The 26,766-nt window shown below is 48.6% G+C and overlaps 1 protein-coding gene across 1 annotated transcript in view; it reads left to right on the forward strand.

Moving 5' to 3' along the window:
- The window catches only part of atp10a (ATPase phospholipid transporting 10A), a 165,255-nt gene that overhangs the window by 98,408 nt on the left and 40,081 nt on the right, over positions 1-26,766 (forward strand). The window contains exons 12-16 of the mRNA XM_065009979.1: positions 10,760-10,886; positions 14,427-14,611; positions 16,011-16,365; positions 20,080-20,156; positions 24,436-24,561. Coding sequence (XP_064866051.1) covers positions 10,760-10,886; positions 14,427-14,611; positions 16,011-16,365; positions 20,080-20,156; positions 24,436-24,561 — 870 coding nt within the window. The remainder of the gene's footprint in view (positions 1-10,759; positions 10,887-14,426; positions 14,612-16,010; positions 16,366-20,079; positions 20,157-24,435; positions 24,562-26,766) is intronic.

Raw genomic sequence — 26,766 nt, forward strand, 5'->3', positions numbered from 1 at the left:
GATAAAATTACGTTGATGCACTTCCGGGTTGGAGCGAGCGGTCGCATCTGCACTCGGTCCGCAGGTAGTATTACATTTCATTACATTTCATTATAGTACAACGGTTTGATTTGTCTAATCTTAGCAATTTCTTCTTAGCTAGCTACACAGCCGTCTTTGTATCATAGATAATTGCGTAATTATCGTATTTCGTCGTCCTAACGCAGTCTACACTGCCCTGCAGCTAGCCAGCTAGCTAACGTCCACCGTTAGCTAGTCCACCGTCTACCGATTAGCAGCACAACTATTACACTCAACTGAACGACTTGATTAGTGTAGTGTTAGCTAGCTACATAGTTGTCTTTGCTGTCTTCGTACCCAAGATAATTGTGTAGTTTAGAGTGTGTAGTTTTATGTCGTCCTTAACATAGGAGACTCTGCTAGCTAGCCAACAGCTAGCCAACGTCTACCGAACAGAACTTCTGCACTCAACAATCCGGTCGCATTTCGCTTCGCTCCACAGGTAGTATCACATTTTTCATTTCATTTCATTACAGTACAACGGCTTGATTTGTTTGATCGTAGCTAGCTACATAGCTAGCTACATAGCCGTCTTTGTATCAAAGATAATTGTGTAGTCTAGAGCGATTTCCTAGGTTAGCTAGCCAGCTATTGTCGTTCTTTTAACGCAACGTAACGTAATCAACACTGCTAGCTAGCCAGCTAGCCCCGAATAGCAGCACAGTAGAAACTATTACACTCAACGGAACGACTTGATTAGTGTAGTGTCAACAACGCAGCCAATGCCAACTAGCCTACTTAGTCAACAACGCAGCCTCTGCCAGCTAGCCTACTTCAGCAGTACTGTATCATTTTAATCATTTTAGTCAATAAGATTCTTGCTACGTAAGCTTAACTCTCTGAACACTCGTGACGTGTAGTCCACTTGTCATTCCAATCTCCTTTGCATTAGCATAGCCTCTTGTGTAGCCTGTCAACTATGTGTCTGTCTATCCCTGTTCTCTCCTCTCTGCACAGACCATACAAACGCTCCACACCGCGTGGTCGCGCCACCCTAATCTGGTGGTCCCAGCGCGCACGACCCACGTGGAGTTCCAGGTCTCCGGTAGCCTCTGGAACTGCCGATCTGCGGCCAACAAGGCAGAGTTCATCTCCGCCTATGTCTCCCTCCAGTCCCTCGACTTCTTGGCACTGACGGAAACATGGATCACCACAGACAACACTGCTACTCCTACTGCTCTCTCTTCGTCTGCCCACGTGTTCTCGCACACCCCGAGAGCTTCTGGTCAGCGGGGTGGTGGCACCGGGATCCTCATCTCTCCCAAGTGGTCATTCTCTCTTTCTCCCCTTACCCATCTGTCTATCGCCTCCTTTGAATTCCATGCTGTCACAGTTACCAGCCCTTTCAAGCTTAACATCCTTATCATTTATCGCCCTCCAGGTTCCCTCGGAGAGTTCATCAATGAGCTTGATGCCTTGATAAGCTCCTTTCCTGAGGACGGCTCACCTCTCACAGTTCTGTGCGACTTTAACCTCCCCACGCCTACCTTTGACTCATTCCTCTCTGCCTCCTTCTTTCCACTCCTCTCCTCTTTTGACCTCACCCTCTCACCTTCCCCCTACTCACAAGGCAGGAAATACGCTCGACCTCATCTTTACTAGATGCTGTTCTTCCACTAACCTCGTTGCAACTCCCCTCCAAGTCTCCGACCACTACCTTGTATCCTTTTCCCTCTCGCTCTCATCCAACACTTCCCACACTGCCCCTACTCGGATGGTATCGCGCCGTCCCAACCTTCGCTCTCTCTCCCCGCTACTCTCTCCTCTTCCATCCTATCATCTCTTCCCTCTGCTCAAACCTTCTCCAACCTATCTCCTGATTCTGCCTCCTCAACCCTCCTCTCCTCCCTTTCTGCATCCTTTGACTCTCTATGTCCCCTATCCTCCAGGCCGGCTCGGTCCTCCCCTCCCGCCTCCGTGGCTCGACGACTCATTGCGAGCTCACAGAACAGGGCTCCGGGCAGCCGAGCGGAAATGGAGGAAAACTCGCCTCCCTGCGGACCTGACATCCTTTCACTCCCTCCTCTCTACATTTTCCTCTTCTCCCTCTGCTGCTAAAGCCACTTTCTACCACTCTAAATTCCAAGCATCTGCCTCTAACCCTAGGAAGCTCTTTGCAACCTTCTCCTCCCTCCTGAATCCTCCTCCCCTCCCCCCCTCCTCCTCTCTGCAGATGACTTCGTCAACCATTTTGAAAAGAAGGTCGACGACATCCGATCCTCGTTTGCTAAGTCAAACGACACCGCTGGTTCTGCTCACACTGCCCTACCCTGTGCTCTGACCTCTTTCTCCCTCTCTCTCCAGATGAAATCTCGCGTCTTGTGACGGCCGGCCGCCCCTACAACCTGCCCGCTTGACCCTATCCCCTCCTCTCTTCTCCAGACCATTTCCGGAGACCTCCTCCCTTACCTCACCTCGCTCATCAACTCATCCCTGACCGCTGGCTATGTCCCTTCCGTCTTCAAGAGAGCGAGAGTTGCACCCCTTCTGAAAAAACCTACACTCGATCCCTCCGATGTCAACAACTACAGACCAGTATCCCTTCTTTCTTTTCTCTCCAAAACTCTTGAACGTGCCGTCCTTGGCCAGCTCTCCCGCTATCTCTCTCAGAATGACCTTCTTGATCCAAATCAGTCAGGTTTCAAGACTAGTCATTCAACTGAGACTGCTCTTCTCTGTATCACGGAGGCGCTCCGCACTGCTAAAGCTAACTCTCTCTCCTCTGCTCTCATCCTTCTAGACCTATCGGCTGCCTTCGATACTGTGAACCATCAGATCCTCCTCTCCACCCTCTCCGAGTTGGGCATCTCCGGCGCGGCCCACGCTTGATTGCGTCCTACCTGACAGGTCGCTCCTACCAGGTGGCGTGGCGAGAATCCGTCTCCACACCACGTGCTCTCACCACTGGTGTCCCCCAGGGCTCTGTTCTAGGCCCTCTCCTATTCTCGCTATACACCAAGTCACTTGGCTCTGTCATAACCTCACATGGTCTCTCCTATCATTGCTATGCAGACGACACACAATTAATCTTCTCCTTTCCCCTTCTGATGACCAGGTGGCGAATCGCATCTCTGCATGTCTGGCAGACATATCCGTGTGGATGACGGATCACCACCTCAAGCTGAACCTCGGCAAGACGGAGCTGCTCTTCCTCCCGGGAAGGACTGCCCGTTCCATGATCTCGCCATCACGGTTGACAACTCCATTGTGTCCTCCTCCCAGAGCGCTAAGAACCTTGGCGTGATCCTGGACAACACCCTGTCGTTCTCAACTAACATCAAGGCGGTGGCCCGTTCCTGTAGGTTCATGCTCTACAACATCCGCAGAGTACGACCCTGCCTCACACAGGAAGCGGCGCAGGTCCTAATCCAGGCACTTGTCATCTCCCGTCTGGATTACTGCAACTCGCTGTTGGCTGGGCTCCCTGCCTGTGCCATTAAACCCCTACAACTCATCCAGAACGCCGCAGCCCGTCTGGTGTTCAACCTTCCCAAGTTCTCTCACGTCACCCCGCTCCTCCGCTCCCTCCACTGGCTTCCAGTTGAAGCTCGCATCCGCTACAAGACCATGGTGCTTGCCTACGGAGCTGTGAGGGGAACGGCACCTCAGTACCTCCAGGCTCTGATCAGGCCCTACACCCAAACAAGGGCACTGCGTTCATCCACCTCTGGCCTGCTCGCCTCCCTACCACTGAGGAAGTACAGTTGCCGCTCAGCCCAGTCAAAACTGTTCGCTGCTCTGGCCCCCCAATGGTGGAACAAACTCCCTCACGACGCCAGGACAGCGGAGTCAATCACCACCTTCCGGAGACACCTGAAACCCCACCTCTTTAAGGAATACCTAGGATAGGATAAAGTAATCCCTCTCACCCCCCCTCCCCCTGAAAAGATTTAGATGCACTACTGTTCCACTGGAGGTCATAAGGTGAATGCACCAATTTGTAAGTCGCTCTGGATAAGAGCGTCTGCTAAATGACTTAAATGTAATGTAAATGTGATTATATCTGGTACTATCCCCAAGGTATAGGAGGCGGCCCATGTACTCCTCCTAACCTGATGATTATATCTGGTACTATCCCCAGGGTCTGGAAGGAGGCCCATGTACTCCTCCTAACCTGATGATTATATCTGGTACTATCCCCAGGGTCTGGAAGGAGGCCCATGTACTCCTCCTAACCTGATGATTATATCTGGTACTATCCCCAGGGTCTGGAAGGAGATCCATGTACTCCTCCTAACCTGATGATTATATCTGGTACTATCCCCAGGGTCTGGAAGGAGGCCCATGTACTCCTCCTAACCTGATGATTATATCTGGTACTATCCCCATTCAATTCAATTCAAGGGCTTTATTGGCATGGGAAACATGTGTTAACATTGCCAAAGCAAGTGAGGTAGACAACATACAAAGTGAATATATAAAGTGAAAAACAACAACAATTATTGGTTGGTCCTCTGTGATGTCATCACCACATTCTCTATTCAATTTCAATTCAATTCAATTCAAGGGCTTTATTGGCATGGGAAACATGTGTTAACATTGCCAAAGCAAGTGAGGTAGACAACATACAAAGTGAATATATAAGGTGAAAAACAACAAAAATGAACAGTAAACATTACACATACAGAAGTTTCAAAACAGTAAAGACATTACAAATGTCATATTATATATATATATATACAATGTACAAATAGTTAAAGAACACAAGATAAAATAAATAAGCATAAATATGGGTTGTATTTACAATGGTGTTTGTTCTTCACTGGTTGCCCTTTTCTCGTGGCAACAGGTCACAAATCTTGCTGCTGTGATGGCACACTGTGGAATTTCACCCAGTAGATATGGGAGTTTTTCAAAATTGGATTTGTTTTCAAATTCTTTGTGGATCTGTGTGATCTGGGGGAAATATGTATCTCTAATATGGTCATACATTGGGCAGGAGGTTAGGAAGTGCAGCTCAGTTTCCACCTCATTTTGTGGGCAGTGAGCACATAGCCTGTCTTCTCTTGAGAGCCATGTCTGCCTACGGCGGCCTTTCTCAATAGCAAGGCTATGCTCACTGAGTCTGTACATAGTCAAAGCTTTCCTTAATTTTGGGTCAGTCACAGTGGTCAGGTATTCTGCCGCTGTGTACTCTCTGTTTAGGGCCAAATAGCATTCTAGTTTGCTCTGTTTTTTTGTTAATTCTTTCCAATGTGTTAAGTAATTATCTTTTTGTTTTCTCATGATTTGGTTGGGTCTAATTGTGCTGTTGTCCTGGGGCTCTGTAGGGTGTGTTTGTGTTTGTGAACAGAGCCCCAGGACCAGCTTGCTTAGGGACTCTTCTCCAGGTTCATCTCTCTGTAGGTGATGGCTTTGTTATGGAAGGTTTGTGAATCGCTTCCTTTTAGGTGGTTGTAGAATTTAATGGCTCTTTTCTGGATTTTGATAATTAGTGGGTATCGGCCTAATTCTGCTCTGCATGCATTATTTGGTGTTCTACGTTGTACACGGAGGATATTTTTGCAGAATTCTGCGTGCAGAGTCTCAATTTGGTGTTTGTCCCATTTTGTGAAGTCTTGGTTGGTGAGCGGACCCCAGACCTCACAACCATAAAGGGCAATGGGCTCTATGACTGATTCAAGTATTTTTAGCCAAATCCTAATTGGTATGTTGAAATTTATGTTTCTTTTGATGGCATAGAATGCCCTTCTTGCCTTGTCTCTCAGATCGTTCACAGCTTTGTGGAAGTTACCTGTGGCACTGATGTTTAGGCCAAGGTATGTATAGTTTTTGTGTGCTCTAGGGCAACAGTGTCTAGATGGAATTTGTATTTGTGGTCCTGGTGACTGGACCTTTTTGGAACACCATTATTTTGGTCTTACTGAGATTTACTGTCAGGGCCCAGGTCTGACAGAATCTGTGCATAAGATCTAGGTGCTGCTGTAGGCCCTCCTTGGTTGGTGACAGAAGCACCAGATCATCAGCAAACAGCAGACATTTGACTTCGGATTCTAGCAGGGGAGGCCGGGTGCTGCAGACTTTTCTAGTGCCCGCGCCAATTCGTTGATATATATGTTGAAGAGGGTGGGGCTTAAGCTGCATCCCTGTCTAACCCCACGACCCTGTGTGAAGAAATGTGTGTGTTTTTTGCCAATTTTAACCGCACACTTGTTGTTTGTGTACATGGATTTTATAATGTCGTATGTTTTACCCCCAACACCACTTTCCATCAGTTTGTATAGCAGACCCTCATGCCAGATTGAGTCGAAGGCTTTTTGAAATCAACAAAGCATGAGAAGACTTTGCCTTTGTTTTGGTTTGTTTGGTTGTCAATTAGGGTGTGCAGGGTGAATACATGGTCTGTTGTACGGTAATTTGGTAAAAAGCCAATTTGACATTTGCTCAGTACATTGTTTTCATTGAGGAAATGTACGAGTCTGCTGTTAATAATAATGCAGAGGATTTTCCCAAGGTTACTGTTGACACATATTCCACGGTAGTTATTGGGGTCAAATTTGTCTCCACTTTTGTGGATTGGGGTGATCAGTCCTTGGTTCCAAATATTGGGGAAGATGCCAGAGCTAAGTATGATGTTAAAGAGTTTTAGTATAGCCAATTGGAATTTGTTGTCTGTATATTTGATCATTTCATTGAGGATACCATCGACACCACAGGCCTTTTTGGGTTGAAGGGTTTTTATTTTGTCCTGTAACTCATTCAATGTAATTGGAGAATCCAGTGGGTTCTGGTAGTCTTTAATAGTTGATTCTAAGATCTGTATTTGATCATGTATATGTTTTTGCTCTTTGTTCTTTGTTATAGAACCAAAAAGATTGGAGAAGTGGTTTACCCATACATCTCCATTTTGGATAGATAATTCTTCGTGTTGTTGTTTGTTTAGTGTTTTCCAATTTTCCCAGAAGTGGTTAGAGTCTATGGATTCTTCAATTGCATTGAGCTGATTTCTGACATGCTGTTCCTTCTTTTTCCGTAGTGTATTTCTGTATTGTTTTAGTGATTCACCATAGTGAAGGCGTAGACTCAGGTTTTCCGGGTCTCTATGTTTTTGGTTGGACAGGTTTCTCAATTTCTTTCTTAGATTTTTGCATTCTTCATCAAACCATTTGTCATTATTGTTAATTTTCTTCGGTTTTCTATTTGAGATTTTTAGATTTGATAGGGAAGCTGAGAGGTCAAATATACTGTTAAGATTTTCTACTGCCAGGTTTACACCTTCACTATTACACTGGAACGTTTTACCCAGGAAATTGTCTAAAAGGGATTGAATTTGTTGTTGCCTAATTGTTTTTGGTAGGTTTCCAAACTGGATTCCTTCCATCTATAGCATTTCTTAATGTTACTCAGTTCCTTTGGCTTTGATGCCTCATGATTGAGTATTGCTCTGTTTAAGTAGACTGTGATTTTGCTGTGGTCTGATAGGGGTGTCAGTGGGCTGACTGTGAACGCTCTGAGAGATTCTGGGTTGAGGTCAGTGATAAAGTAGTCTACAGTACTACTGCCAAGAGATGAGCTATAGGTGTACCTACCATAGGAGTCCCCTCGAAGCCTACCGTTGACTATGTACATACCCAGCGTGCGACAGAGCTGCAGGAGTTGTGACCCGTTTTTGTTGGTTATGTTGTCATAGTTGTGCCTAGGGGGGCATATGTGGGAGGGGATGCTGTCACCTCCAGGCAGATGTTTGTCCCCCTGTGTGCTGAGGGTGTCAGGTTCTTGTCCGGTTCTGGCATTTAGGTCGCCACAGACTAGTACATGTCCCTGGGCCTGGAAATGATTGATTTCGCCCTCCAGGATGGAGAAGCTGTCTTCATTAAAATATGGGGATTCTAGTGGGGGATATAGGTAGCACACAGGAGGACATTTTTCTCTGTTAGGATCATTTCCTTTTGAATTTCTAGCCAAATGTAGAATGTTCCTGTTTTGATTAATTTAATGGAGTGAGTTAGGTCTGCTCTATACCAAATTAGCATACCCCCTGAGTCCCTTCCCTGTTTCACACCTGGTAGTTTGGTGGATGGGACTACCAGCTCTCTGTAACCTAGAGGGCAACCAGTGGGTCTGTCTCCTCTATACCAGGTTTCTTGCAGGATGACAATGTCTGTGTTACCGATTTCTTTGGTGAAGTCCGGGTTTCTGCTCTTCAGGCCAAAGGCAGATGACCTCAGGCCTTGGATATTCCAGGATGATATAGTGAATGCTTTTTGTTTCATAGAGTGTCCAATGTTGTTGGTCGTGGTTTGGCCTCAGGCCAGTAAGTGTGAGCAGAGCCTGCTGAGCATCTGGTACATGCCATTGGCTTGGGCGAGTGTGAGAGTGGGGGTTGGGACTGTTTGCCCGCTCACTACCTGGGCGTATGTGTGGCTTCCATGTTGAGGCCCTCTTTGCGGGGGTGGGGTGCATGGGGTGGGCAGGAGTGGCATAGGTCTGATCTGAGGGGGCCTAACTGTCTCTATCAGACAGTTGGTTGGCCCTCTGTGATGTCATCACCACATTCTCTATCAGACAGTTGGTTGGCCCTCTGTGATGTCATCACCACATTCTATATCAGACAGTTGGTTGGTCCTCTGTGATGTCATCACCACATTCTCTATCAGACAGTTGGTTGGCCCTCTGTGATGTCATCACCACATTCTCTATCAGACAGTTGGTTGGCCCTCTGTGATGTCATCACCACATTCTCTATCAGACAGTTGGTTGGCCCTCTGTGATGTCATCACCACATTCTATATCAGACAGTTGGTTGGTCCTCTGTGATGTCATCACCACATTCTCTATCAGACAGTTGGTTGGCCCTCTGTGATGTCATCACCACATTCTCTATCAGACAGTTGGTTGGCCCTCTGTGATGTCATCACCACATTCTATATCAGACAGTTGGTTGGTCCTCTGTGATGTCATCACCACATTCTCTATCAGACAGTTGGTTGGTCCTCTGTGATGTCATCACCACATTCTCTATCAGACAGTTGGTTGGTCCTCTGTGATGTCATCACCACATTCTCTATCAGACAGTTGGTTGGCCCTCTGATGTCACCTAGGTTGATACGTTCGCTATGTTTTCATTTATAAAGCCCTTTTTGTAAAAATCCCACTGTAACTAACATCATTACTAAACTATAGACATACAAGTTACCAACCCAAGTCTCAAGGCTGGCTAACTCTGGAAATTCCTGGTAAATCAGCTTGTAGTTTTCCTGCACCTTAGTTGTGGAACAATCTTCAAAATATTCTTAAATGGGATGTTCTGGTGCCTCTAGGTCAATTCAGAAAGCTGATTTTGAGGACTTTATTACTGATGAATGTGTGTTTTTCTATGACCGTGTTTTTCTTTCTGCTCGCATTTGGTTTTTATATTTTGATGTGTGTGTTTTCTGTCATTTATGTAAAATACACCTTGGTGTCAGTATGACTCCCTGATAAATAAATATAAATAAATCGTTTTTTTGTGTCTGTCTGTGTCTCTGTCTGTCTGTGTCTCTGTCTGTCTGTGTCTCTGTCTGTGTGTCTGTCTGTCTGTCTGTGTCTCTGATTGTCTGTGTCTCTGTCTGTCTGTGTCTGTCTGTCTGTCTGTCTGTCTGTGTCTGTCTGTCTGTGTCTCTGTCTGTGTGTCTGTCTGTCTGTGTCTCTGATTGTCTGTGTCTCTGTCTGTCTGTGTCTCTGTCTGTCTGTGTCTGTCTGTCTGTCTCTGTCTGTCTGTGTCTCTGTCTATCTGTGTCTCTGTCTATCTGTGTCTCTGTCTGTCTGTGTCTCTGTCTGTCTCTGTCTGTGTCTCTGTCTGTCTGTGTCTCTGTCTGTCTCTGTCTGTCTCTGTCTGTGTCTCTGTCTGTCTGTGTCTCTGTCTGTCTGTGTCTCTGTCTGTCTGTGTCTCTGTCTGTCTGTGTCTGTCTGTGTGTCTGTCTGTCTGTCTGTCTGTGTCTCTGATTGTCTGTGTCTCTGTCTGTCTGTGTCTCTGTCTGTCTGTGTCTCTGTCTGTCTGTGTCTCTGTCTGTCTCTGTCTGTGTCTCTGTCTATCTGTGTCTCTGTCTGTCTGTGTCTCTGTCTGTCTCTGTCTGTGTCTCTGTCTGTCTGTGTCTCTGTCTGTCTGTGTCTCTGTCTGTCTGTGTCTCTGTCTGTCTGTGTCTCTGTCTGTCTGTGTCTCTGTCTGTCTGTGTCTCTGTCTCTGTCTGTGTCTGTCTGTGTCTCTGTCTGTCTGTCTGTGTCTGTCTGTCTGTGTCTCTGTCTGTCTGTGTCTCTGTCTGTCTGTGTCTCTGTCTCTGTTTGTCTGTGTCTCTGTCTGTGTCTGTCTGTGTCTCTGTCTCTGTCTGTGTCTCTGTCTGTGTCTGTCTGTCTGTCTGTCTGTCTGTGTCTGTCTGTGTCTCTGTCTGTCTGTGTCTCTGTCTGTCTGTGTCTCTGTCTGTCTGTGTCTCTGTCTGTGTCTCTGTCTGTGTCTCTGTCTGTGTCTCTGTCTGTCTGTGTCTCTGTCTGTCTGTGTCTGTGTCTGTCTGTGTGTCTGTCTGTCTGTGTGTCTGTCTGTCTGTGTCTCTGTCTGTCTGTGTCTCTGTCTGTCTGTGTCTGTGTCTGTCTGTGTCTGTCTGTGTCTCTGTCTGTCTGTGTCTCTGTCTGTGTCTCTGTCTGTGTCTCTGTCTGTCTGTGTCTCTGTCTGTGTCTCTGTCTGTCTGTCTCTGTGTCTCTGTCTGTCTGTGTCTGTCTGTGGCAGGTTATGACTAAGGAGGAGTATGCTGTCTGGTTGCGACATCATCTGGAGGCAGAGACGGCCATACAGGGAAGAGAAGAGCTGCTGTTTCAGTCTGCTCTGAGACTGGAGATTAACCTGCATCTATTAGGTAAAGTTGTTACCCTTAACACTAGGACCGCTAGGTCTCCACGGACCCCCCACCCTTAACACTAGGACCGCTAGGTCTCCACGGACCCCCCACCCTTAACACTAGGACCGCTGGGCCTCCACGGACCCCCACCCTTAACACTGGGACCGCTGGGCCTCCGCTGGGCCTCAGACCCCCCACCCTTAACACTAGGACCGCTGGGCCTCCACGGACCCCCACCCTTAACACTGGGACCGCTGGGCCTCCACGGACCCCCACCCTTAACACTAGGACCGCTGGGCCTCCACGGACCCCCACCCTTAACACTAGGACCGCTGGGCCTCCACGGACCCCCACCCTTAACACTAGGACCGCTGGGCCTCCACGGACCCCCACCTTAACACTAGGACCGCTGGGCCTCCACGGACCCCCACCCTTAACACTAGGACCGCTGGGCCTCCACGGACCCCCACCCTTAACACTAGGACCGCTGGGCCTCCACGGACCCCCACCCTTAACACTAGGACCGCTGGGCCTCCACGGACCCCCACCCTTAACACTAGGACCGCTGGGCCTCCACGGACCCCCACCCTTAACACTAGGACCGCTGGGCCTCCACGGACCCCACCCTTAACACTAGGACCGCTGGGCCTCCACGGACCCCCCACCCTTAACACTAGGACCGCTGGGCCTCCACGGACCCCCACCCTTAACACTAGGACCGCTGGGCCTCCACGGACCCCCACCCTTAACACTAGGACCGCTGGGCCTCCACGGACCCCCACCCTTAACACTAGGACCGCTGGGCCTCCACGGACCCCACCCTTAACACTAGGACCGCTGGGCCTCCACGGACCCCCACCCTTAACACTAGGACCGCTGGGCCTCCACGGACCCCCACCCTTAACACTAGGACCGCTGGGCCTCCACGGACCCCCCACCCTTAACACTAGGACCGCTGGGCCTCCACGGACCCCCCACCCTTAACACTAGGACCGCTGGGCCTCCACGGACCCCCACCCTTAACACTAGGACCGCTGGGCCTCCACGGACCCCCCACCCTTAACACTAGGACCGCTGGGCCTCCACGGACCCCCGGACCCCCTCACCCTTAACACTAGGACCGCTGGGCCTCCACGGACCCCCACCCTTAACACTAGGACCGCTGGGCCTCCACGGACCCTTAACCCCCACCCTTAACACTAGGACCGCTGGGCCTCCACGGACCCCCACCCTTAACACTAGGACCGCTGGGCCTCCACGGACCCCCACCCTTAACACTAGGACCGCTGGGCCTCCACGGACCCCACCCTTAACACTAGGACCGCTGGGCCTCCACGGACCCCCACCCTTAACACTAGGACCGCTGGGCCTCCACGGACCCCCACCCTTAACACTAGGACCGCTGGGCCTCCACGGACCCCCCACCCTTAACACTAGGACCGCTGGGCCTCCACGGACCCCCACCCTTAACACTAGGACCGCTGGGCCTCCACGGACCCCCCACCCTTAACACTAGGACCGCTGGGCCTCCACGGACCCCCACCCTTAACACTAGGACCGCTGGGCCTCCACGGACCCCCACCCTTAACACTAGGACCGCTGGGCCTCCACGGACCCCCACCCTTAACACTAGGACCGCTGGGCCTCCACGGACCCCCACCCTTAACACTAGGACCGCTGGGCCTCCACGGACCCCCCACCCTTAACACTAGGACCGCTGGGCCTCCACGGACCCCCCACCCTTAACACTAGGACCGCTGGGCCTCCACGGACCCCCACCCTTAACACTAGGACCGCTGGGCCTCCACGGACCCCACCCTTAACACTAGGACCGCTGGGCCTCCACAGACCCCCACCCTTAACACTAGGACCGCTGGGCCTCCACGGACCCCCACCCTTAACACTAGGACCGCTGGGCCTAACACTAGGACGGACAGACCCCACCCTTAACACTAGGACCGCTGGGCCTCCACAGACCCCCACCCTTAACACACGGACCCCACCCTTAACACTAGGACCGCTGGGCCTCCACGGACCCCCACCCTTAACACTAGGACCGCTGGGCCTCAAAGGACCCCCCCACCCTTAACACTAGGACCGCTGGGCCTCCACGGACCCCCCCACCCTTAACACTAGGACCGCTGGGGCCTCAAAGGACCCCCCTTCAAGCTAACTAGCAGTCTCTCTGACTGCAATATTCTAACAGTGTAATTAATACATTTCATATATGCCATTGCTAAAATAATAATTTGGTTGTGTTCATGAAGGTTGTTTAAAAAAATGTTTTAACCTTTATTTAACGAGGTAATTCAGTTAAGAACAAATTATTTTTTACGATGACGGCCTGACCAAAGTCCTCCTGTACATAAAACCTTGATAACAACATCCAGGCTCAAAGCCTCTGGGGGCTTGATTACATCCAGGCTCAAAGCCTCTGGGGGCTTGATTACATCCAGGCTCAAAGCCTCTGCGGGCTTGATTACATCCAGGCTCAAAGCCTCTGGGGGCTTGATTACATCCAGGCTCAAAGCCTCTGGGGGCTTGATTACATCCATTGCACATCAACTCCAACATTCACAGAAAAAACACGATTTCCACTCCTGTAACTCCTGTATAACTTTGTTAGTTACAGCGAGCAAAGACAACCAGCACCATCGATCATAGTTAACGAGTTTTAATGTTATTCCGCCATGACACCTACACACACATACCACAGCTGTGGTAAACCATCACTCAGAACCCCATCAATACGGTCGGGACGGGGTGTCCGTTCTGTTGCTCCTGTGTGAGGGGCTGCGGTTGAGGGGTACGTCCTACATGGTCCTGTCAGAAGTAGGGACTGCTGCCTTGTAGAGGGGGATATTCAAGTCCAGGGTGGAGTGGTGGGCCAGGTAGGGACTGCTGCCTTGTAGAGGGGGATATTCAAGTCCAGGGTGGAGTGGTGGGCCAGGTAGGGACTGCTGCCTTGTAGAGGTGGATATTCAAGTCCAGGGTGGAGTGGTGGGCCAGGTAGGGACTGCTGCCTTGTAGAGGTAGATATTCAAGTCCAGGGTGTAGTGGTGGGCCACTCTCCCTCTCTGCCTGTCTCTCTCTCCCTCTCTCCCTCTCTGCCTGTCTCTCTCTCCCTCTCTGCCGGTCTCTCTCTCCCTCTCTGCCGGTCTCTCTCTCCCTCTCTGCCGGTCTCTCTCTCCCTCTCTGCCGGTCTCTCTCTCCCTCTCTGCCGGTCTCTCTCTCCCTCTCTGCCGGTCTCTCTCTCCCTCTCTGCCGGTCTCTCTCTCCCTCTCTGCCTGTGTCTCTCTCCCTCTCTCCCTCTCTGCCTGTCTCTCTCTCCCTCTCTGCCGGTCTCTCTCTCCCTCACTGCTGCCTTGTAGAGGGGGATATTCAAGTCCAGGGTGGAGTGGTGGGCCAGGTAGGGACTGCTGCCTTGTAGAGGGGGAATGAGGCCCCTGGGAGGTTCATACTGGTACTGCATACCTTCAACACTGATGTCCCCCTGAAGACCTCGTCAAAGATGATGTTTTAATGCAACAGCTGTTGATATTTGTAATGGTTTTCTAGGAGCAACGGGTGTAGAGGACCGTCTACAAGATGGTGTCCCAGAGACCATTGCGTCGCTGCGGAAGGCAGGGCTCCAGATCTGGGTTCTGACGGGGGACAAACAGGAGACGGCCATCAACATCGCCTACGCTTGCAAGCTGCTGGAACCGGACGACGAGATCATCACCCTTAACGCTGACTCTCAGGTGAGACTGTCACACTCAACGCTGACTCTCAGGTGAGACCGTCACCCTTAACGCTGACTCTCAGGTGAGACCGTCACACTCAACGCTGACTCTCAGGTGAGATCGTCACACTCAACGCTGACTCTCAGGTGAGACCGTCACACTCAACGCTGACTCTCAGGTGAGACCGTCACACTCAACGCTGACTCTCAGGTGAGACCGTCACACTCAACGCCAGTGGTGGAAAAAGTACCCACTTGTCATACTTGGGTAAAAGTAAAGATACCTTAACCCATTTAATCCCTATTCCTCTCCACCCCCCCCCCCCCCAGGCATGAAAATATCCTAATCTTGTGTCATTAGTAAGCCTTTGAAATAATCTATCATAATTCTTTAACATTTTCTTGGAAAAGTAGGTGAAAAAGTGTGTTTAATGGTCGGTCACAATTGTGACTGATGGGATTAAATAGGCTAATAGAAAATGAGTTAAGTCACCCAGTCAACTTCTATTTGAGTAAAAGTCTAAAAGTATTTGGTTTTAAGTATCAAATGTAAAAATACAAATAATTTAAAAAAATCCTATGCCGGTCTCTCTCTCCCTCTCTGCTGGTCTCTCTCTCCCTCTCTGCTGGTCTCTCTCCCTCTCTGCCGGTCTCTCTCTCCCTCTCTGCCGGTCTCTCTCTCCCTCTCTGCCGGTCTCTCTCTCCCTCTCTGCCGGTCTCTCTCTCTCTGCCGGTCTCTCTCTCCCTCTCTGCCGGTCTCTCTCTCCCTCTCTGCCGGTCTCTCTCTCCCTCTCTGCCGGTCTCTCTCTCCCTCTCTGCCGGTCTCTCTCTCCCTCTCTGCCGGTCTCTGTCTCCCTCTCTGCCGGTCTCTGTCTCCCTCTCTGCTGGTCTCTCTCTCTCTCTCTCCCTCTCTGCCGGTCTCTCTCTCCCTCTCTGCCGGTCTCTCTCTCTCCCTCTCTGCCGGTCTCTCTCTCCCTCTCTGCCGGTCTCTCTCTCCCTCTCTGCCGGTCTCTCTCTCCCTCTCTGCTGGTCTCTCTCTCCCTCTCTGCCGGTCTCTCTCTCCCTCTCTGCCGGTCTCTCTCTCTCCCTCTCTGCCGGTCTCTCTCTCCCTCTCTGCCGGTCTCTCTCTCTCCCTCTCTGCCGGTCTCTCTCTCTCTCCCTCTCTGCCGGTCTCTCTCTCTCTCCCTCTCTGCCGGTCTCTCTCTCTCCCTCTCTGCCGGTCTCTCTCTCTCTCCCTCTCTGCCGGTCTCTCTCTCCCTCTCTGCCGGTCTCTCTCTCCCTCTCTGCCGGTCTCTCTCTCCCTCTCTGCCGGTCTCTCTCTCTCCCTCCCTGTCTGTCTCTCTCTGACCCTATGCCGGTCTCTCTCTCCCTCTCTGCCGGTCTCTCTCTCCCTCTCTGCCTGTCGGTCTCTGCAACAGGAGGCGATGGCAGTCCTTCTAGACGAGAGTCTACACTACATCCAGGCTAAGTTCCTGTCCTCGGATCCTTCCAGATCCTTTCAAAAAGACTACGCTCCAGCCTACTCCTTCCCCCCTCCTCCTCCTCCCTCCCCCTCCTCCTCCTCCCAGACCCAGTCCTTCCTGGTGCACCGGCTGGGTTTGGTGATTGACGGGCGGACGCTGGCCTACGCGCTGGACAGCAGCCTAGATGAGAAGTTCCTGGCGGTGGCGAGGAGCTGTCGGTCAGTCCTCTGCTGTCGCTCCACACCGCTGCAGAAGAGTATGGTGGTTAAACTGGTCCGGAACAAACTGAAGGTCATGACACTGGCCATAGGTATGTACCAGTCTAGTTCCTCAACTCTGGCCATAGGTATGTACCAGTCTAGTTCCTCAACTCTGGCCATAGGTATGTACCAGTCTAGTTCCTCAACTCTGGCCATAGGTATGTACCAGTCTAGTTCCTCAACTCTGGCCATAGGTATGTACCAGTCTAGTTCCTCAACTCTGGCCATAGGTATGTACCAGTCTAGTTCCTCAACTCTTTCCATAGGTATGTACCAGTCTAGTTCCTCAACTCTGGCCATAGGTATGTACCAGTCTAGTTCCTCAATGCTAGCCATAGTTATGTACCAGTCTAGTTCCTCAACTCTGGCCATAGGTATGTACCAGTCTAGTTCCTCAACTCTGGCCATAGGTATGTACCAGTCTAGTTCCTCAACTCTGGCCATAGGTATGTACCAGTCTAGTTCCTCAACTCTGGCCATAGGTATGTACCAGTCTAGTTCCTCAACTCTGGCCATAGGTATGTACCAGTCTAGTTCCTCAACTCTGGCCATAGGTATGTACCAGTCTAGTTCCTCAACTCTGGCCATAGGGTACCAGTCTAGTTCCTCAACTCTGGCCATAGGTATGTACCAGTCTAGTTCCTCAACTCTGGCCATAGGTATGTACCAGTCTAGTTCCTCAACTCTGGCCATAGGTATGTACCAGTCTAGTTCCTCAACTCTGGCCATAGGTATGTACCAGTCTAGTTCCTCAACTCTGGCCATAGGTATGTACCAGTCTAGTTCCTCAACTCTGGCCATAGGTATGTACCAGTCTAGTTCCTCAACTCTGGCCATAGGTATGTACCAGTCTAGTTCCTCAACTCTGGCCATAGGTATGTACCAGTCTAGTTCCTCAACTCTGGCCATAGGTATGTACCAGTCTAGTTCCTCAACTCTGGCCATAGGTATGTACCAGTCTAGTTTCCTCAACTCTGGCCATAGGTATGTACCAGTCTAGTTCCTCAACTCTGGCCATAGGTATGTACCAGTCTAGTTCCTCAACTCTGGCCATAGGTATGTACCAGTCTAGTTCCTCAACTCTGGCCATAGGTATGTACCAGTCTAGTTCCTCAACTCTGGCCATAGGTATGTACCAGTCTAGTTCCTCAACTCTGGCCATAGGTATGTACCAGTCTAGTTCCTCAACTCTAGCCATAGGTATGTACCAGTCTAGTTCCTCAACTCTGGCCATAGGTATGTACCAGTCTAGTTCCTCAACTCTGGCCATAGATATGTACCAGTCTAGTTCAACAAAGTTTTAAAATATATATATATATTGAATCTTTTAACGGTTACAGAGACCTACTCATTCAAGGGTTTTTCTGTATTTGTACTATTTTCTACATTGTAGAACAGTAGTGAAGACATCAACACTATGAAATAACACATATGGAATCATGTAGTAACCAGAAAAGTGTTAAACAAATCAACATATATTTGAGATTCTTCAAAGTAGCCATCGTTGCCTTGATGACAGCTTTTCACACTCTTGGCATTCTCTCAATTCTCTCAAATTCTTACACAACTATATAAGTCATACTTCACCCACCACATACACAGCTATACAAGTCATACTTCACCCACCACATACACAGCTATACAAGTCATACTTCACCCACCACATTCACACTCCGCTATAAGTCATACTTCACCAACCACATACACACTCAGCTATAAAAGTCATACTTCACCCACCACATACTCAGCTATAAAAGTCATACTTCACCCACCACATACACACTCAGCTATAAAAGTCATACTTCATCCACCACATACACAGATATATAAGTCATACTTCAAAAACCACATACACACTCAGATATAAGTCATACTTCACCAACCACATACACACTCAGCTAAAGAAGTCATACTTCACCAACCACATTCACACTCAGCTATAAAAGTCATACTTCACCCACCACATACTCAGCTATAAAAGTCATACTTCACCCACCACATACTCAGCTATAAAAGTCATACTTCACCCACCACATACTCAGCTATAAAAGTCATACTTCACCCACCACATACTCAGCTATAAAAGTCATACTTCACCCACCACATACACACTCAGCTATAAAAGTCATACTTCACCCACCACATACACACTCAGCTATAAGTCATACTTCACCAACCACATTCACACTCAGCTATAAAAGTCATACTTCAACCACCACATTCACACTCAGCTATAAAAGTCATACTTCACCCACCACATTCACACTCAGCTATAAAAGTCATACTTCACCCACCACATTCACAGATATAAGTCATACTTCATCCACCACATACACACTCAGCTATAAGTCATACTTCACCCACCACATACACACTCAGCTATAAAAGTCATACTTCACCCACCATATACACACTCAGCTATAAGTCATACTTCACCCACCACATACACACTCAGCTATAAGTCATACTTCACCCACCACATTCAAAGATATAAGTCATACTTCATCCACCACATACACACTCAGCTATAAGTCATACTTCACCCACCACATACACACTCAGCTATAAAAGTCATACTTCACCCACCACATACTCAGCTATAAAAGTCATACTTCACCCACCACATACACACTCAGCTATAAAAGTCATACTTCATCCACCACATAGACAGATATATAAGTCATACTTCACCCACCACATACACACTCAGCTGTTTGTAAGTACAGGAACCTTTGTGGGAACTGTTTCCTCAGCCACATAGACTGACGTGGAAACTCAGCTGTTTACTGACTGTTACAGGCCTTTGTTTACTTACTGAGGCCTTCCCCTGTTTACTGACTGAAGACTGTTACTGAGGTCTTCCCTGTTTACTGACTGTTACTGAGGTCTTCCCCTGTTTACTGACTGTTACTGAGGTCTTCCCTGTTTACTGACTGTTACTGAGGCCTTCCCTGTTTCCTCTGAAGCTGTAGTGTATTAGAGCTGACCGTGGAAACTGGCTTACTGAGGCCTTCCCCTGTTTACTGACTGTTACTGAGGCCTTCCCCTGTTTACTGACTGTTACTGAGGCCTTCCCCTGTTTACTGACTGTTACTGAGGCCTTCCCCTGTTTACTGACTGTTACTGAGGTCTTCCCCTGTTTACTGACTGTTACTGAGGTCTTCCCCTGTTTACTGACTGTTACTGAGGTCTTCCCCTGTTTACTGACTGTTACTGGTGGTGGGGGTCTTCCCCTGTTTACTGACTGTTACTGGTGGTGGAGGTCTTCCCTGTTTTGACTGTTTTTAGCTGTTTACCACTGGTGGTGGGGTCTTCCCTGTTTACTGACTGTTACTGGGGTTGGGGGTTTACTGACTGTTACTGGTGGTGGGGGTCCTCCTCTGTTTACTGACTGTTACTGGTGGTGGAGGTCTTCCCCTGTTTACTGACCTGAGGCCTTCTCCTGTTTACTGACTGTTACTGGTGGTGGGGGTCTTCCCTGTTTACTGACTGTTACCCCTGTTTCCTGTTTTAGCACCCAGAGGACCTACTAGCTCCTCTTACTGAGTGTCTCTCCCTCCCTCCCTCCTCCCCCTCCCATCCCCCTTCCCTCCTCCCCTCTCCCTCCCTCCCCCTCCTCCCATCCCCCTTCCCTCCCATCCCCTCCCTCCCCCTCTCCCTCCCTCCCTCCTCCCCCTCCCACTCTCCCTCCCATCCCCCTTCCCTCCCTCTCGCTCCCCTCTCTCCTCCCCCTCCTCTCTCTCCCCCCATCTCATTAATCTCAGGTGATGGGGCTAATGATGTCAGCATGATTCAGGTGGCTGATGTGGGCGTCGGCATCTCAGGACAGGAGGGCATGCAGGTAAAGAGAAACATGAGCTGGGCCTTAAAGGGGGGAGAGGACGGAGGGAGGGTGGAGAGGGGGAGGTGGAGACAGAAAGGAGAGACTGATAGAGACAGTGAGAGCACGAGGAGGGGATGAGGAGTGGGAAAAGAGGGGGGAGCCGAGGGAGGAGGAGAGATGGGGAGACAAGGAGGAAGAGAGGACGGAGGAGGAGAACCACATGAGGGGAGAGGACAGAGGAGGAGATCCAGAGAGGAGGTGATCCAGAGAGGAGGTGATCCAGAGAGGAGGTGATCCAGAGAGGAGGAGAACCAGAGAGGAGGAGAACCAGAGAGGAGGTGAACCAGAGAGGAGGAGATCCAGAGAGGAGGTGATGGTGATCCAGAGAGGAGGTGATCCAGAGAGGAGGAGAACCAGAGAGGAGGTGAACCAGAGAGGAGGTGATCCAGAGAGGAGGTGATCCAGAGAGGAGGAGAGGAGGAGAGGAGGTGATCCAGAGAGGAGGAGATCCAGAGAGGAGGTGATCCAGAGAGGAGGAGATCCAGAGAGGAGGTGATCCAGAGAGGAGGTGATCCAGGGAGGAGGAGATCCAGAGAGGAGGAGATCCAGAGAGGAGGTGATCCAGAGGGGAGGAGAACCAGAGAGGAGGAGAACCAGAGAGGAGGAGAACCAGAGAGGAGGTGATCCAGAGAGGAGGAGAACCAGAGAGGAGGTGAACCAGGGAGGAGAACCAGAGAGGAGGAGATCCAGAGAGGAGGAGATCCAGAGAGGAGGTGATCCAGAGAGGAGGAGATCCAGAGAGGAGGAGATCCAGAGAGGAGGAGATCCAGAGAGGAGGAGATCCAGAGAGGAAGAGAGGACAGAGAGGAGGAGAACCAGAGAGGAGGAGATCCAGAGAGGAAGAGAGGACAGAGAGGAGGAGAACCACAGAGGAAGAGAACCACAGAGGAGGAGAACCACAGAGGAAGAGAGGACAGAGAGGAGGAGAACCACAGAGGAAGAGAGGACAGAGAGGACCGAGAGGAGGAGATCCACAGAGAGAGGACAGAGAGGAGGAGATCCAGAGAGGAGGAGAACCACAGAGGAAGAGAGGACAGAGAGGAAGAGATCCAGAGAGGATGGAGGAGGAGAACCACAGAGGAAGCGAGAGGATGGAGGAGGAGAACCAGAGGAACAGAGGAGGAGAACCACGAGAGGATGGAGGAGGAGAACCACAGAGGAGGTGATCCAGAGAGGAGGTGATCCAGAGAGGAGGAGAACCACAGAGGAGGAGAAACACAGAGGAAGAGAGAGGACAGAGAGGAGGAGAAACACAGAGGAAGAGAGAGGACAGAGAGGAGGAGAAACACAGAGGAAGAGAGAGGACAGAGAGGAGGAGATCCAGAGAGGATGGAGGAGGAGAACCACAGAGGAAGCGAGAGGATGGAGGAGGAGAACCACAGAGGAGGTGATCCAGAGAGGAGGTGATCCAGAGAGGAGGAGAACCACAGAGGAGGAGAACCACAGAGGAAGAGAGAGGACAGAGAGGAGGAGAAACACAGAGGAGGAGGAGTAGATAAGGAGAGAGGATGATAAAATACATAAAGGAATGAGGGATGAGGAAGGACAGGAGGAAGGACAGGAGGAAGGACAGGAGGAAGGACAGGAGGAAGGACAGGAGGAAGGACAGGAGGAAGGACAGGAGGAAGGGAGGGAACATGGTGGAACGGTTTTGACTTGAGGTTATTGTTTGTTAGAGGTGACAGATGGGTACCAGAGAAAATATAGATGTTTCCTTTTTGTTTGTGAGGGAATGAGTCCCATCTGGTCCGTCAAGTCTACACCAATACAAAGGACTCATGTAAAAGTCAGGATGGAAATATACTTTTCATAAACCCTTAAAACATTGGAAATCACTTCAAAACAACTATTCTTTTGCGTGGGTTGTATTAGCAACATAAAGGATTACACACAGATATAATAATATAACACAATGAGTTCTGGTTCCTCCAGAAATGTCCCGTACCTCGAGCCTAAAAAGAGTCCAGCCCGGTAAAGGAGTTCAGGGAACTCAAGTGACCTTCGTCACGCAATGTTTGTCCGTGTAGCATAAACCCAGTATTAAATCATACAATCAAAATGTCAAACTCTTTGACCACACAACCATAAAGTATCATATCTCAGTAGTCTTCAATTGCAACTGACCACCTTTCAATAACGGTATAAATCACACTCAAACAAATGAAATACCGTATGCAAAAAAAGTTGTAGTCAAGTCGGCCAGTCGGACAATCCCATCCGCCAACAGATCTCCAGCGGAGAAAGGCCAATCAGCAGAGACCAACTGAGAAGTCCAAAGGAAGCAATGAGTGGATCCGATCCTGGTTAAACTTGAGGCTACAAAGCAGCACTTTCAAATACAACAAAACAAACGGGAGTGAAGAAGCTTCGGGAACTGAGGGTTGAACACATCCTCGTTCGCACCACCATCACAAACCCCACTTTTTGTGCAGCTGATGCTGGCTATTTAATAGGGAATTAAAGGGGGAAGCGCCCTATCGGAAGGAGGAGCACTGAGACGGATCAGACACATTCAGGCCCGTCACAATGGATAGAAGGTGGTTTCTGTAGGAACAGAATAATCATTCGCTCTACTATTATTCTGACATTTCACATTTGTAAAATAACGTGGTGATCCTAACTGACCTAAGACAGATCATTTTTACTAGGATTAAATGTATTTGGCGAAGGTGTATGTAAAATTCCAACTTCGACTGTATGGGAGGTTACCAAAATTGGATTTGTTTTCGAATTATTTGGGGGGGTCTTTGTAATCTGAGGGAAATATGGTCTAATATGGTCATATATTTGGCAGGAGGTTGAAACTAGATCCTAAAATCAGCAATGTGTTCACAACCCCCAAAAAGCAGTGGTTCAGAGCTTGTGACCCCCCCCACACACACACACACTAAAACATCCCAAACAGCAGGAAACAGCCGTTATCTATGGAGATGTCCTTACATCCACGTCTGTCGGCTCTGTCTCTCTCTCTCTGTGAGTATTCTGTGTGTGTCTCTTTCTGAGTATTTTGTGTCTCTCTCTTTCTCTCTCTCTGAGTATTCTGTGTGTGTGTCTCTCTCTCTCAATTCAATTCAATTCAATTCAAGGGCTTTATTGGCATGGGAAACGTGTTAATCTCTCTCTGAGTATTTTGTGTCTCTCTCTCTTTCTGAGTATTTTGTGTCTCTCTCTCTCTGAGTATTTTGTGTGTCTCTCTCTCTCTGAGTATTCTGTGTGTGTCTCTCTCTCTGAGTATTTTGTGTCTCTCTCTCTTTCTGAGTATTTTGTGTCTCTCTCTCTCTGAGTATTTTGTCTTTCTCTCTCTCTCTCTGAGTATTTTGTGTGTCTCTCTGAGTATTTTGTGTGTCTCTCTCTTTCTGAGTATTTTGTGTGTCTCTCTCTCTGAGTATTTTGTCTTTCTCTCTCTCTCTGAGTATTTTGTGTCTCTCTCTCTCTCTGAGTATTTTGTGTGTCTCTCTCTGAGTATTTTGTGTGTCTCTCTCTGTGAGTATTTTGTGTCTCTCTCTGAGTATTCTGTGTGTGTCTCTCTCTCTCTGAGTATTTTGTGTGTCTCTCTCTCTGAGTATTTTGTGTGTCTCTCTGAGTATTTTGTGTGTCTCTCTCTCTCTGAGTATTTTGTCTCTCTCTCTCTCTCTGAGTATTTTGTGTCTCTCTCTTTCTGAGTATTTTGTGTCTCTCTCTTTCTGAGTATTTTGTGTCTGAGTATTTTGTGTCTCTCTCTGAGTATTTTGTGTGTCTCTCTCTCTGAGTATTCTGTGTGTGTGTCTCTCTCTCTCAATTCAATGCAATTCAATTCAAGGGCTTTATTGGCATGGGAAACATGTGTTAATCTCTCTCTGAGTATTTTGTGTCTCTCTCTTTCTGAGTATTTTGTGTGTCTCTCTCTCTCTCTCTCTGTGAGTATTTTGTGTCTCTCTCTCTTTCTGAGTATTCTGTGTGTGTCTCTCTGAGTATTTTGTGTCTCTCTCTCTGAGTATTTTGTGTCTCTCTCTGTGAGTATTTTGTGTCTCTCTCTCTGAGTATTTTGTGTCTCTCTCTGTGAGTATTTTGTGTCTCTCTCTCTTTCTGAGTATTTTGTGTCTCTCTCTCTTTCTGAGTATTTTGTGTCTCTCTCTCTCTCTTTCTAATTATTTTGTGTCTCTCTCTCTCTCTGAGTATTTTGTGTGTCTCTTTCTCTTTCTGAGTATTTTGTGTGTCTCTTTCTCTTTCTGAGTATTTTGTGTGTCTCTCTCTACAGGCTGTGATGGCTAGCGACTTTGCCCTACCGCGTTTCCGGAACCTTCAGAAGCTCCTGCTGGTCCATGGTCACTGGTGTTACTCCAGACTGGCCAACATGATACTGTACTTCTTCTACAAGAACGCTGTGAGTCTCTCTCTCTCACACACACACACACACACACACACACACACACACACACACACACACACACACACACACAGCTAAAAGTAATGGTTGGACTTGCGATCGTCTGCTGGGGTTCAAACAGTGGGGATACAACATTGAGAACAGTCAGGAAATGAACAGGAAATAAACAGGAAATTAACAGGAAATGACTGCTGATATTTGGTGGTCAAAGGATTGTATCACAATTCCAGTGGGTCAGAAGTTTACATACACTAAGTTGACTGTGCCTTTAAACAGCTTGGAAAATTCCAGAAAATGATGTCATGGCTTTAGAAGCTTCTGATAGGCTAATTGACATCATTTCAGTAAATTGGAGATGTACCTGTGGATGTATTTCAAGGCCTACCTTCAAACTCAGTTCCTCTTTGCTTGATATCATGGGAAAATCAAAAGAAATCAGCCAAGACCTCAGAAAATAAATTTAGACCTCCACAAGTCTGGTTCATCCTTGGGAGCAGTTTCCAAACGGCCTGAAGGTACCACGTCCATCTGTACAAACAATAGTACACAAGTATAAACACCATGGGACCATGCAGCCATCATACCACTCAGGAAGCAGACGCGTTCTGTCTCCTAGAGATGAACGTACTTTGGTGCAAAAAGTGCAAATCAATCCCAGAACAACTGCAAAGGACCTTGTGAAGATGCTGGAGGAAACAGGTACAAAAGTATCTATATCCACAGTAAAACGAGTCCTATATCGACATAACCTGAAAGGCCACTCAGCAAGGAAGAAGCCACTGCTCCAAAACCGCCATAAAAAAGCCAGACTACGGTTTGAAACTGCACATGGGGACAAATATCGTACTTTTTGGAGAAATGTCCTCTGGTCTGATGAAACAAAAATAGAACTGTTTGGCCATAATGACCATCGATATGTTTGGAGGAAAAAGGGGGATGCTTGCAAGCTGAAGAATACCATCCCAACCGTGAAGCATGGGGGTGGCAGCATCATGTTGTGGTGGTGCTTTGCTGCAGGAGGGACTAGTGCACTTCACAAAATAGATGGCATCATGAGGACGGAAAATTATGTGGATATATTGAAGCAACATCCCAAGACAGTCAGGAAGTTAAAGCTTGGTCGCGAATGGGTTTTCCAAATGGACAATGACCGCAAGCATACTTCCAAAGTTGTGGCAAAATGACTTAAGGACAACAAATTCAAGGTATTGGAGTGGTCATCACAAAGCCCTGACCTCAATCCTATAGAACATTTGTGGGCAGAACTGAAAAAGCATGTGTGAGCAAGGAGACCTACAAATCTGACTCAGTTACACCAGCTCTGTCAGGTGGAATGGGCCAAAATTCACCCAACTTATTGTGGGAAGCTTGTGGAAGGCTACCCAAAATGTTTGACCCAAGTTAAGCAATTTTTAAAGGCAATGCTACCAAATACTAATTGAGTGTATGTAAACTTCTGAGCCACTGGGAATGTGATAAAGAAATAAAAGATGACATAAATCATTCTCTCTACTATTATTCTGACATTTCACGTTCTTAAAATAAAGTGGTGATCCCAACTGACCTAAGACAGGGAATTTTTACTAGGATTAAATGTCAGGAATTGTGAAAAACTGAGTTTAAATGTATTTGGCTAATGTGTATGTAAACTCCCGACTTCAACTGTATGTGTATTTTTGTCCCTGTTTTTAACAACCTACACTAAATCAACTTGGCTTGATATGGCGATCAGGTATTGAATTTAACTGTACATAGTTATACAGGTTCACATACAGAACAGATCCTCGTCATCAGGCTAAATGAGCTGCGCTTCTGTCATTTTCTCTAAAAAGATATACATATTTCTGCGCATGTGCAGGATCCGCTGGCCTCTCCCCCCCCCTCTCCGAGTCCTTTCCACTGCTGCTCATTGACTCTTCCCCCTCTCCGAGTCCTTTCCATTGCTGCTCTGCTCATTGACTCTTCCCCCTCTCCGAGTCCTTTCCATTGCTGCTCATTGACTCTTCCCCCTCTCCGAGTCCTTTCCATTGCTGTTCATTGACTCTTCCCCCCTCTCCGAGTCCTTTCCACTGCTGTTCATTGACTCTTCCCCTCTCCGAGTCCTTTCCATTGCTGCTCATTGACTCTTCCCCCTCTCCGAGTCCTTTCCATTGCTGCTCATTGACTCTTCCCCCTCTCCGAGTCCTTTCCATTGCTGTTCAT

Source organism: Oncorhynchus nerka, linkage group LG25 (assembly GCF_034236695.1).
Source record: "Oncorhynchus nerka isolate Pitt River linkage group LG25, Oner_Uvic_2.0, whole genome shotgun sequence".
In the NCBI taxonomy this organism is placed as follows: Eukaryota; Metazoa; Chordata; class Actinopteri; order Salmoniformes; family Salmonidae; genus Oncorhynchus; species Oncorhynchus nerka.